Raw genomic sequence first — 12,246 nt, forward strand, 5'->3', positions numbered from 1 at the left:
CAAAATTGGTCAGTGATATTACCAGATGAAATCCAAAGTTATCATCGGCAAAATACACAAATATCATTGTTTACATGTGTAATTTATTTTCAGAATGTGACTAAAAGTTTTATTGTAGTTTCTGATGATATAACTCATGATACAGCTCATGCGCTTTGTGCAATAGAAATGGTAAAACAAAAAATATTCGAGAAACACAGATCAGAAATAAAAAAATCTGTTGTATATATTTCAGACGGGGCTGCATCACACTTTAAAAATAAATATCAATTTTATGAATTTTTGAAAAATCACAAAGACCAGGAAAAAAAGTGGATTTTTTCAGCTACTGGTCATGGAAAAAGTGCTTGTGATGCTATAGGAGGGTTATGCAAACATTATGCTACAAAATTCAATCTTCAGAAGGAGTTGGTGAATGCCATTCGAGATTCAAAGTCATTTGTTGCAGCACTCTCTCCTCAAGTGAAAAACATAACATTACTGCAAATTGATAAAAAAACAATTCAAACTTATAGATCAAATAAAAAAAAAGGAATGGGATCAAGTAAAATCTATTGTAGGAATACAGTCAAAACATTATTAGTTAGCTCAAAACAATAATGCTTACATGGGACGTACACTCAAACATGAAATAAAAGCAGTTGCCTGCAGAGCCAGATTCAATACATAACTTCCAGACTTTGTTGGACAAAGCCGTCATTTTTAGGTACCCTCATGGTTCAGACACACATTTATATGCAGAAGAATTTTTAATCTGGAACTTTAAGTTGACGATCTGAAAATCTATGGAAGAAATTCAAGAACTTAAATCTAACCATCTTTAAAAACCAGACTTTTTAGAATTATATTAGTGTTAAAACAGATGTGATGCACGGTCAGTTCGTAAAAATTTAACATAGAATAAAGAGAATGATATGCATTTGGTCATGTAGGCTGCTCTTCGCACAATTTTTTTATAAAGGTTAAATATAATTTAACTCTACAAATATGTAAGTATATATCATGTTTTAAAAAAGAAAATTGATTACTTGAGAAAGTAAAGTGACAAAATAGTCAGTAAATGTTAGAATTTTTGATTTTAGGAAAAACACAAAACATTAATTTTCAAAAATTCATATAAAGTTATACAGGAAAAAATACCGGATTTGATTGGCATCAGCTTGTTAAGCACAATATAAGCGTCAAATGAGCCGGTTTTCAGAATTTTAAAAAATGGATTTTTTGAGTAATTGTACTTCAAAAATCGTTAATTTTTGAAAATTTTCAAAATTTTGAGTTCGATATCCAAAGGTGTATGCATCTAAATATGACAATAAAATATGCTATGAAACTATCATATAAGCGCTTTAGACTGCCATCTTCTTTTAGAAAAAAAAAACTTTTTTTTTCATAAGAAAAAAAATCATAAAATCGTTAAAAATGCAGTTTTTTCGCCACAAAAATTATTTTTTTTCAAAATCAAAAAACCTAACTAAATTTTCTAAAACTATATATAGATGATATATAGACCTTTGTTTATTTGTAGTAAAAAAATTATTCAAATAGGTTAAATACTTTTGAAATAGTGTCCATTTCAAATCGAGTGTTTTGCTGTTTTTTTCCAAATTGGCCGATTTTGTGCAGAATTTTAGCGGGCTGTAACTGAAGAAAAAAATTTTTCCTTGTAAAATCCTTTTAGGATATTTCACATGTCTCATAGTTGTAACTACTGTAATTTTTTCAAAAAAATCGGTGATGGTCATATTACACTTTTCATACCTGCCTGCCTGATTTGAAATGGAATGACTCTATACATAAATTACCGAGATTAAATAATCAATGTGACTAAAGTAAAAGATAATAATGCAAGGTGTTGCTATGCTTAAATTTGCAAGAAAGTGGAAATACGTGTTTCGCAATTGTATGGAGCTCCCTCTCCGATGAAAAGAAGGAAAAAACAGATGAAAATATATGAGAAAAGCGTTTTTTTTTAATCCCTGAACTCATTTCTTTTGCACAGAAAAAGAGGTTCTTTATATCTCCGAAACTCGTGATTGCAGTTTCCTCCAAATTTTGGCACACTAACGTTGCCTTTCAATTTTCAGCAAATGTATTGATTTATTTCTAAACCATAGCAATGTTTCAAAACTGAAAAGTTGCAGTTTTCAGGCTTCCATATATTTTTCTGAAAAATATAACAGCTGGCGTATTTTCTTGTTCACAGAGTTGAATCGGTTCTTTTAAGCATTATTTGATTAAATTGAAACTTTTACGCTGAACAGCGCGCATGCCCATTAAGAAACAACCCTACTAAATCAACACCACTTTACAAGAATGAAACTACTTGGAGCGCATGCGTGACCAACGCTAAAGCTCCGGATGCGAATCAAATATTGACGATCCAAAATGACCTCACGCAGAGAACAGAAGAGAGAATTCTACGCCAGTGGGGGGTGGTTGAGCATCGTGTAATAAATTTCCGCCAGAAAACTCACGTATCCTAAAGATGGAAGGAAACTCTTGGGTTGCTACTCCATACAGCTAAGCAATCAGCACGTAATAGTACATTGTTAACGGAATTTATTGGGTTACTGGAAACGGCTGATTTTCTGTGTAAGAAGATTGGGTTTCGGTACTGACGTTGTTTTGAAAAAAAGAAAAAAGAAAACTCCGACAGGATGAGTTTGTATGTCTGTCCATTCGTACTTTTTAGTAAAGTAAAAAAGATAATTTGAGGGAGTGAGGAAAAATTTTAGTAGTTAGTACACATCACATTTCTGCTCATATGGTTCAAAGTTACCATCAGTGGCAGGATAAATTTAATCCAGGCTATTCATATTCATAATTTCAAATGATTTACATAATAATTATCTCTAAATGTTTGGTAACCATTCGATAGTGAAGGAATTTTTTTGTCAGTTTTACTTTAATCGATGCAGAAACGCTTTTAAATTGTGAGTGTAATATTTAAAAATAGAGAAATTGTAGATCAAAAAGTTACCCAATATAACTTTATTTCCGTAAATTGTTTGTCTTCGCCATGTGATAAAGTAAGTTCACTGAATATTCAACATTGAATTTTTCGTAACAGTTTCCTACTTTTACACTGCTTGTAGTTACGTGGTACTGCTTCATTTCTTACCTGATCTTCCGGATAATCAAGTACAGAGGTGCTCAACCTATGGCCAGCGGGTCATTATTATTATTTTTTGTGTGTATTAAAAATAATAGGGTAGAGAGGGTTGCGTGACCCTTTAAATTACTCTATGACTCCCCAGTCTCACATATTGGAAACCACTGAATTAAGTATTAGACTTCGTTATACAAATAAGTCATTTTTATTAACAATATCAGCAAAAACATGTTGAAAGCTCAAACGCACGCATTTTTTACAACTTTTAAGTTTTCTGTTAATGTTAAAACGCAAGTATTTACTGTATGTAATTTACGAACCCTCCCTCCTTCGCCCCCTCAGTTACAATGAGATTTAATTAAAACACAATTACGTTAATATAAAATTCGAAGTTCTACAAAATTGGTTCAATAAAATTTACCTTAAAAGTTTTCACGAAAGATATTTCTAATCGTGTTTTATTTTTATTTTATTTAACTGCCAGACTACAGAGATAAACTAAATGTAAATGCATCGAAAGCCTAAAAATACTATTCGTCTCGAATTCTAAATTCACTGACTGATCCGTTTTTAGAATCTTCCACTTGCTTTGCTAAGTGAAGCAGCTAAAAGTGAAATTTAAATGCAACTTCTGTGGAATGCTGCCATCCTTCTTATAAATTGCTTTGAATTTATTTATTTAGTTTCATAACTTTGAGATTTAATATTTAAAACAACTTCTTTAGGAAGAAGAAGAAGATTTTTAATACTTTAAGGAAAGCGATTGATTTATCTTATTGTGTATTATATATAAGTGTTCATTTATCTTATTTATTCATTTTGGGAACAAAAAAGAAAAAAGTAAATAAAAAATAAATGAACTATGTAATTAATTAAAAATTAGACAAAAAGACTTTTTAAACATATCTATCATCAAGACATGTAGAAAATGGAGTTAATGATCAACTTTTCTTTAAGTATTAACAAATAGTAGAAATAAAGGGCTGATTTTACTACTGCATAATAGTTTTGATAAGTTATAAAAATACCACAATGTCTAACTAATTGTATTTGTACAAGGATAATCAGAAGTGTGCTTCATGTATACATTCAATTTTTTTTTCAAAGAAATTTCTCGGTCACAATTAAGTTTTTTTTTTTGAAATACTATACGCTAAAAATGGTCAACAAATGTTAAAATAGAGCGAAACACAGATTAGCTCAAAAAATGGAATGTAAAAATTAATTTGATATTTTCCAAACTTAAATCGTTTAAAGTTATGTTAATTTAAACTAAGTACCACAGCTAGTGTTATTTAAGCAAAACACTGCCGGATTTATGTCAGTCTTCCTTTAAGTTTTTATATTGGGTTTAAAAAAAAAAAAAATCCCAGAAACAAAGTGAGTTTACCGCCTCTCAGAAGTTGCCTCGGGGGGGGGGGGGGGGGGGAGGGGGGAGCTCCCCTTTAGATTCTGCACTGGCAAAACATAAAAAAAAAGATACATATTAAGATTATATGAATTGCATTAAACTGTCTTGAGAAAGTCTTACTAGTATTCGAATAAATAATACTACAAATGCGCTTATATACGTAGTTTAATTTTCATTTATAAGTAAATTAAATAATATTTTACACTCTTCTTTAAAAAAACATATCCCAAAGTCACTTAAAACTAAAAATGCTAACAAAATCGCCTGAAATTCAGTTTTAAGCTTCGACTCAAATGAGAAGGCTTCACATAAGAGACTATCAATATATTGAAAATGTAAAGTAATAAACAACATTCTTCAGATCATCATTCTACGATTAATATTTCTGGATGCTGTGAATCAATATTATCGCAAAAATGTGAGCAGTTACACTAAAAAGGCAAACTTTTGGCAATTGCTTCCCATAGATGGCACTATGGATGATCGAAAGCTTCAACAAAATAGAGACGAATTCTAAAATTTTTAAATTCAAATGAGGCAATGAAAAGCAAAGGGATGTAAGTGCCAAAATTAAAAATTTGGAGATAACCAGTGCAAATGGTAGGAGAACGTATCCTCTGTTTCGGGGAAAGAGATAGAACTAATATCCTTGGTAGGTGCTGCTATACAGCAGGATTTAGATAAAAAATTTAATAAAAGGAAAATTTTCCTAGGATCTGAACTTGAAACACGTTTTTTCAAAACTTTAGAAAGTCCACTCCACATTAGGGTGTCCCCCCCCCAAATGAAATTTGATTTTTCAAGTCATGCACCCTCTTATATTTTTCCTTTTAGGTCAAAACCATGGTAAAAAATGTTTCATATAATTTGAAAAACGGCAACCAGTGCCTACTTGCGCCTGAAAGTGTGAACCAGCACTATGTATACTAGTACGAATCAGATTTGTTTTTTCGAAACGTCATGTTGATAAAATGTTGCCCCCAAATCCCACATGTACCACAAAACATTTATCCAAATCAAAAAAAATATTTAGATGTCCTGAAGAAGGCCTAGAATTTGAACTTTTTTTTCAAAAAATTGATCTTTTTCTATATATATATATATATATATATATATATATATATATATATATATATATATATATATATTTTCAAATGTAAGGTAAATTTTAAGAAATTATCAAGCTAAGAAATACAAACAGTCGAGTTGGTAATTAGCGTTAAACAGAAATTTGTGCTCTCTTGCCATATTTAAGTCTCCCACATGGTACTCAAAATACGGATTTCTTTCAATTTTAAGTTAAATTTTTCATTTTAAATACATTATTTTTTTTATTAATCATTTGAAAAAGTTGATTTGAAAATGCGTTTGTCAATACTTTTTGAATTTGATGTTTTATTTAAATGTATGTGTTAATTTTTTAAAAGAAAAATCGGAAAAAAAAATCATTTTTTTGAAGAAAATTATAAATTTTAGGCCTCCTACAACACATAAATATTGTTTCAATTGGATAAATATTTTTATGGTATATATAGCGCTATAGGGGCAACGTTTTATCAACATGATGTTTCAAACTTCAGAAAAAAAGTTTTTTTTTTTTTTTCGATACGGCTTACACAGTGCTGATTCACTTTCTGACGCAGTCGGCACGGGTTGCCGTTGTTCGAATAATATGAAGCTTTTTTTTTACAATTGTTTTGACATAAAAGGCAAAATATAAGAGGTTGTGTGACTTGAAAAAAAACTGCATTTCGTTTTTTTTTTTTTGGGGGGGGGGACACCCTAGCCTACATCCCTTTGCTTCTCACTGCTACAAATGTTCTTTTCACTAAATTATAGATTTCGTGGCCTAGTCAGGGCATAATTTCTAACAAAACGAGTAAAGGAGCCCTTACAGTCTACAGAGCTTATTTCATCATGTAAATAATCTGAATTCTGCTCACATTTAAAAATTCTCATGAAATTGAAAAGAAGTGCGGGATATAAGCTCGTGTGAGTTACCAAGCAAATTAAGTTTTAGGTCAAGTATGAGTGACATTCTATGCAATTTCGGATTTGGTGAGACTTCGGATTTGGTGAGAATAAATGTTAAGAAGGTTTAATCAAACTCAACTTGTGTTTAAGGCAATGCATTTTTAAGAAATTAAGGTTGTTTATTGATCTTATTTCGCCCCAAGTCTGACGTTTATCTGAATTCGCCATTTAATCTATTATCTTCATGATTAGAAGGTAACAGTCTATTGATACTTTCAAAATTCTTTGAATAAAAAAATTCTCCTAGAAAATAATCACACAACCTTCATTTTTACGATAAAATATATGTAGGAATTTCAGCCGTACTTGTTGAAGCAAAAAGTTTAAAATTAGTTAACAGCGGTGGGGAGTTTCAAAAAAAAAAAAAAAAAAAAAAACTTTCCAGAAAATAGTAGCAGATTTACAGATTTAGGAGCTCGTTGCATTTTTTGGGGTCCCTCGTGTATTTTAAAATTATGCCTACTATTTATCAAGTGAAATTTTGTATCCCCTACGCTTACGGAGCCCCAATGGTTGTAGGAATTACGTGCAATTGAGGCACTTGCGATACAGTGAATCATCGACTGCCAGATAAGATAATATTTTTACCAGCAAACAATACGCAACACATAATCAATGATCTTAGCAAGAAGATCAAAATGTACGCAGTTTTATTAGGTGGCTGTTAAATGTCAGGTCAATATAAAAATTAAACTACCTATATATATATATATATATATATATATATATATATATATATATATATATATATATATATATATATATATATATATATATATATATTTATATATATATATATATATATATATTTTTAATTAATTAATTTATTTTTTTAAATGTAGAAAATGTCAAATTTTTGAGGAAAATATAAATTTTAGGACTTGTGCGGGATACCTAAATGTTTTTAAATTTGAAAAATATTTTTGTTGGTATATTGTGAATTTCTAAAAGAAAAAAAATATTTCTCGTGATACACTAAAGAATACACTGAGTGTAAAACTGTTAAGTTCGCTATAAGTTATGACGCTTGTTTTATGGATTTAATTTTTCCTGATTGTGAACGTTCATGTAACGCTTCATCGTTTGAAAAAGTCACGTATATGAAATAGTTAAATGCTTTTTATCCCTAAAAACTCATAAATTTATTCTACAGACAGTTTCTGTCAAGTGCTTTGAGCAATTTATGCAGCGTATTTTAAAAAGCACACACATAAAAAGTATCTACTGAGAACCCGCCTTCTCAACAGAACAAAACAAACTTCTTTAACATTTATCCCTGCGAAGGGATATGCTTTCTTAAAGTAAACAAAGCTTTTATGGAGGTAAATAAAATTTGGCCACTTGCAGACTTAAGAAAGAGACTTAAAAATAATAAAAACAAACAATTCTGTTAATCCTGTCTTAAGGGCAGTAGTACTGCATCATTGGACATGCAGAATGTAGGTCATTTCTAATCTTGGGATGACGCGTTGCCATAACAACTCACCCCCGCAATATCATCCCGGATTCATGGCGCCGGTCTTGGTACTAAAAGCGAGTTCTTGGCATTAATTTTAGATCCCAAGAGTGGTTCATTGTCGAATTTCACTCGTTGGTTTTATTGCTGGGTTAGATCGTATTTTATTTTGCTTGATGGGGATAGGAATTTCACTTTCATTCTCCACCCTCCAGCTCCGCATAAAAGTTAGTGTGCATAAAAATGCTAGACTAACGATATACTTGAGCGAAGTTCTGGTTGGTTCTTCTGTGGTACTCCTCAGTCTGCTGGGATCTAATACTGTAAGTAAGGGACTTTATACTTGAAGCAGCGGAATTTGAAGGACTACAGGTCAATTTATCGTTTTTGAGGTTAATTTGTGGACATCAGGGACAATGGTTTTCTGGAGGCGTTTAAAAAGAGTACGACATGTATGTTCATTCAATAACTTTGGTACCAATTGACATAAAACAGTTCCTTGCAAGAAAACTTGAATTAGTATTCGGTGCACAGTAAACAGATGAGTACACAAGTGTCGGATTAAAAGACTCGTACTATATTAGCTAAAAACTGAATTGTGGACTTTTGGCCGAAGATGCGCTGTTGTTGGCTAGTCAATCTCAAAACCAGTAGTACGTGGTTTATTCTTTTGGAAAATTCCTAAGTGGGAGTTTTTCTTAATAGTCTACCAAGAAAAGCCAAACAATACGTGTGCTACCAGGGTCGCCGATAGCCAAGGCAGGCCCCTTGTCAGTGTTTGATCGTTCTTTCGATTAGACTGAGCCCCTAGTTTCCAACTAGGCTGACATGACCTCTTGTCGGCACTTTGTGCTACGGGAACAAGTGAGATTGTAATGCCTGCTATTACACTGGATAGATTAGTTCGTGAAGCAGTTCGGTAGCACCAAGAGTGTGTCAACACAGATAGTCAGGGCCGCCGAGAGCCAAGGAAAAACCCTTGTCAGTTGGTTCACCGGGACCCCCTGCCCCCATATAACTCGCCAAATTTATACTTCTTAGACTCCAAACCGGTCCCCCGCAAGGGACGAGCCCCTAGTTTCCGACTGAGCTGACATGGCCTCTCGTCAGCCCTGCTTCGTGGCTACTTTGTTTATCACTTATAACTGTTTCCTCTCAATTTGTGTCAAAGCTATTGAAGAAAGTTTATTCCTGCTCCTTTTTTCTACATCGAAAAATCTGAAGGAAGTGACTTTCGAAATAGAAAAACGGACCATAAGCAATAATAGAAGAGCGTTTGTATCACTTTTTTTCAAGTGTTCCGCATATACAATTTGCACAAAAATAATACCTTCATGAAGTTCATAGTTTTTAAAATATTAGCATATATTTCTTGATTCCTTTCCATGTTCGAAAAACCTGATTGTAGCTGTTCGCAAAAAAGAGAAGGCCCAACAATGAATGACCAAATCAGTGGTACTACTTTCTTGGTGGTAGGCAAAAGTATATTATGGACAACGTTATCCTTTATAAAGAGAAGCAGATGAAAAAAGCAATAATATCCTTTCATGCACGACATGAATTCTAGACAAAATATCATTTATTTTAAAAGACATCATGCGATCAAATTTGAATTTTAGCCACTGTGTTATACACTGGAAAAGAAATAAACAAGAAAATCTTAATTCTAAACTGAAATGCAGGATAGAAGGCGAACATCTACTTTTGAGTAATTTTACTGGGAGCTTTGCAAAATAAAACTTCAGAAATGAATGAGTGTTATAGTCTACCTTGCGATTGTTGGCACTCGTGTTTGGAGAAATAAACTTAAAAACCGAAAGGAAATAAGAAAAATCAGGGTTGCTAAAATTGAATATTGTCGAAGCAAGTTTTCTTCTTGAAGCATCGGTATTTTTCTACAATTTTACAAGCTGCGTATTTCTAAAATGATTCATTTTTGTACTTTGCTAGGAGTTACGGAATCAGAGGGAAAGAGGCCAACTCTGGTTCCGACTCGTGAACTTTCGGTGCCTTCGCCTCATTTACTCCCAAATTAGTCTGACTCCGTAGCCCTGGCAAAGTTGTGCACTCTGGGGGAAAATGGCTGGCTCCGACTCCTGAAATTTCAGAGCCTTTGCCTCTAACTCATTTACTCCAAAATCAGTTTAACTCCACAGCCCTGGCTGAGTTGCATACTCTGACGGAAAATGGCTGACAATGGCTCCGACTCCTGGAATTTTAGAGCCTTAGCCTCACCCTTTTACCCCAAAAAATGAGTCCGACTCCACAACTCTCTCTCCACAGCTCTTCCAGTTGCGAACTCGAAACAAAATTTTGACTCCGACTCTTTTACCTCAAAATCCGAGTGCCAATCAGAGCATTTTTTAAGGAATTTTTACTAGGCGACACAAGTTTATCATAAGAGTAAAAATTATTGAGAAGGTTTCAGCCTTTTTCTCAACAAACGTATGCATATATCGTCGCCTCAAAGTGGTATTTCTGTAAGTACTGTTTGTTCTAAGGCGGCTGTATAGAACTTTTGATTTAAGAGGAAGTCGATATAAACCAAACCTTAACTCAGTATTAACTCCGAAGTAAAGGGGGTACGGGGGTTTCTCCCCCGGAAATTTTTCGAATTAGTAGTCTTAAAAACGCATTTTAGACGATCTTTGGTAATGTTAGGATTGAAGAGGTTCGGTGTCGCTCACCTGTCTATTTTTCGAAATAATAGCTCTAAGAATGCAGTTTTAGACGTTCTTTTTGATGATGTTAGAGGGAGGAAAAATTTGAGGGCCCATATCCCAGGAAATTCCAATGTCGCCAAATGGTTTGATTTCGCATCTTCTAGGCGACAGATTTTTTTCACTAGGCGACATTGGTGTCGCGTAGTCCCTATGTTAAAAAATGCTCTGGTGCCAACAATAGCGAGGCGTACTGCAACGGCAAAATGAATCGGAACTCACCCTTTCGTTCTCGTAGTACTTGTCGAGGTCCTCGATGGGCGTGGCAATGAGTTGTGGCGGGAAGTCGGGCACAAGATTCCTGGGCAGCGGCATGCCGACTTCGAGGGCGGGGTCCGGCTCCAACCTGTCTTCGTGGTGAGGGATGGAGTAGTGCTCCGGGATGCCGTCCGGCCCGATCTCGCCCTCGGCCTTCAGCCTCTCCCGCTCGGCTTTCCGAGCGCTCGCTTCGGCTATCCTCGCCTCGATCGCCGCCAGGCTCTCCTTGGTGAAGGGACGGAACAGGGAGACCGCCTCTTCCTCGTCGCCCGACTGCTCGTCGCCCGAAGACATGTCCACGGATCACCTCAGCCACTGAAACACACAAAACACACTCCCTGTTACTTCATGTCGGTTATGTGTCACAGCATCATATGGACCACAAAACAACAAAATAATCAAAACTCAAACACTGCAAGAAGTTTTGGGTTTCAAAGAACCTCTTTTTCAATGAAAAAATTGTGAGCAGAAACATTAATGTGCTTTTATGTAAATGCAATTTAGAAATGGCAGTTTAATAACATATTGGTTGAGTCTTCACAATACCTGACAATCGAAAAAAAAAGAAAACCATGAACTTGTTGACTTTTTCTCTAAGCTGTACGAACAAAGAAAAGTAAATAAATTGTAGTAACCTAATTGCAGTGTTCAACCCACGTTTTATTACAAGTATTAAAAGACTCCGCTCTCTGCTCTAGAATGCGTCATTTTTTGTTGAAATCAATGCTTTAATCCTTTCACATATGGATTTTACCACCTATTTTCATTCATCATTTCTGACACTATTTCCATACCCTCCCAATGCGGCAACGAGTTCAATTTAATTGGCGGACACTAGGTTTGAACCGTTTTCTTTAGATTTGACGGTGCCACAAATTTTTGATCGTATTTAGATCGGTAAAATTGCTTGACCAGTTTAATACTGAAATCCCCCCCTTTTTTTTAAATGTAAGAGTCAATATAGAGATGTGACACCGAGTAAATTCTTGATGAAAGATAAATATGTCACTAAATGTGTCACTGCGGTGCGTTAGATGAAGTATCATGCAGCATTCTTGATAAACAGCGGAAGTCACTCTTTGTTTTACTTTAAGATACATACATTTGCTCAATTCCAGCAGCCCTCATGGAACCCACAATCCATAAAGGGTGTCCCAAATCCAAATTTCAGAGAACGTCTTACAGGAGATTTCTCTTACGTTTTACTTTTTAAACGTCAAACCCGAACACCTTATTTGTTCACAGATATTTCAAA

General features: G+C 34.0%; 1 protein-coding gene across 1 annotated transcript in view; it reads right to left on the reverse strand.

The window, feature by feature from the left end:
• The window catches only part of LOC129229533 (sodium channel protein para-like), a 180,100-nt gene extending 168,815 nt beyond the window's left edge, over positions 1-11,285 (reverse strand). The window contains 1 exon segment of the mRNA XM_054863858.1: positions 10,956-11,285. Coding sequence (XP_054719833.1) covers positions 10,956-11,285 — 330 coding nt within the window.
• Positions 11,286-12,246: the final 961 nt, after the last annotated feature.

This window comes from Uloborus diversus, chromosome 1 (genome assembly GCF_026930045.1).
Source record: "Uloborus diversus isolate 005 chromosome 1, Udiv.v.3.1, whole genome shotgun sequence".
NCBI lineage: Eukaryota > Metazoa > Arthropoda > Arachnida > Araneae > Uloboridae > Uloborus > Uloborus diversus.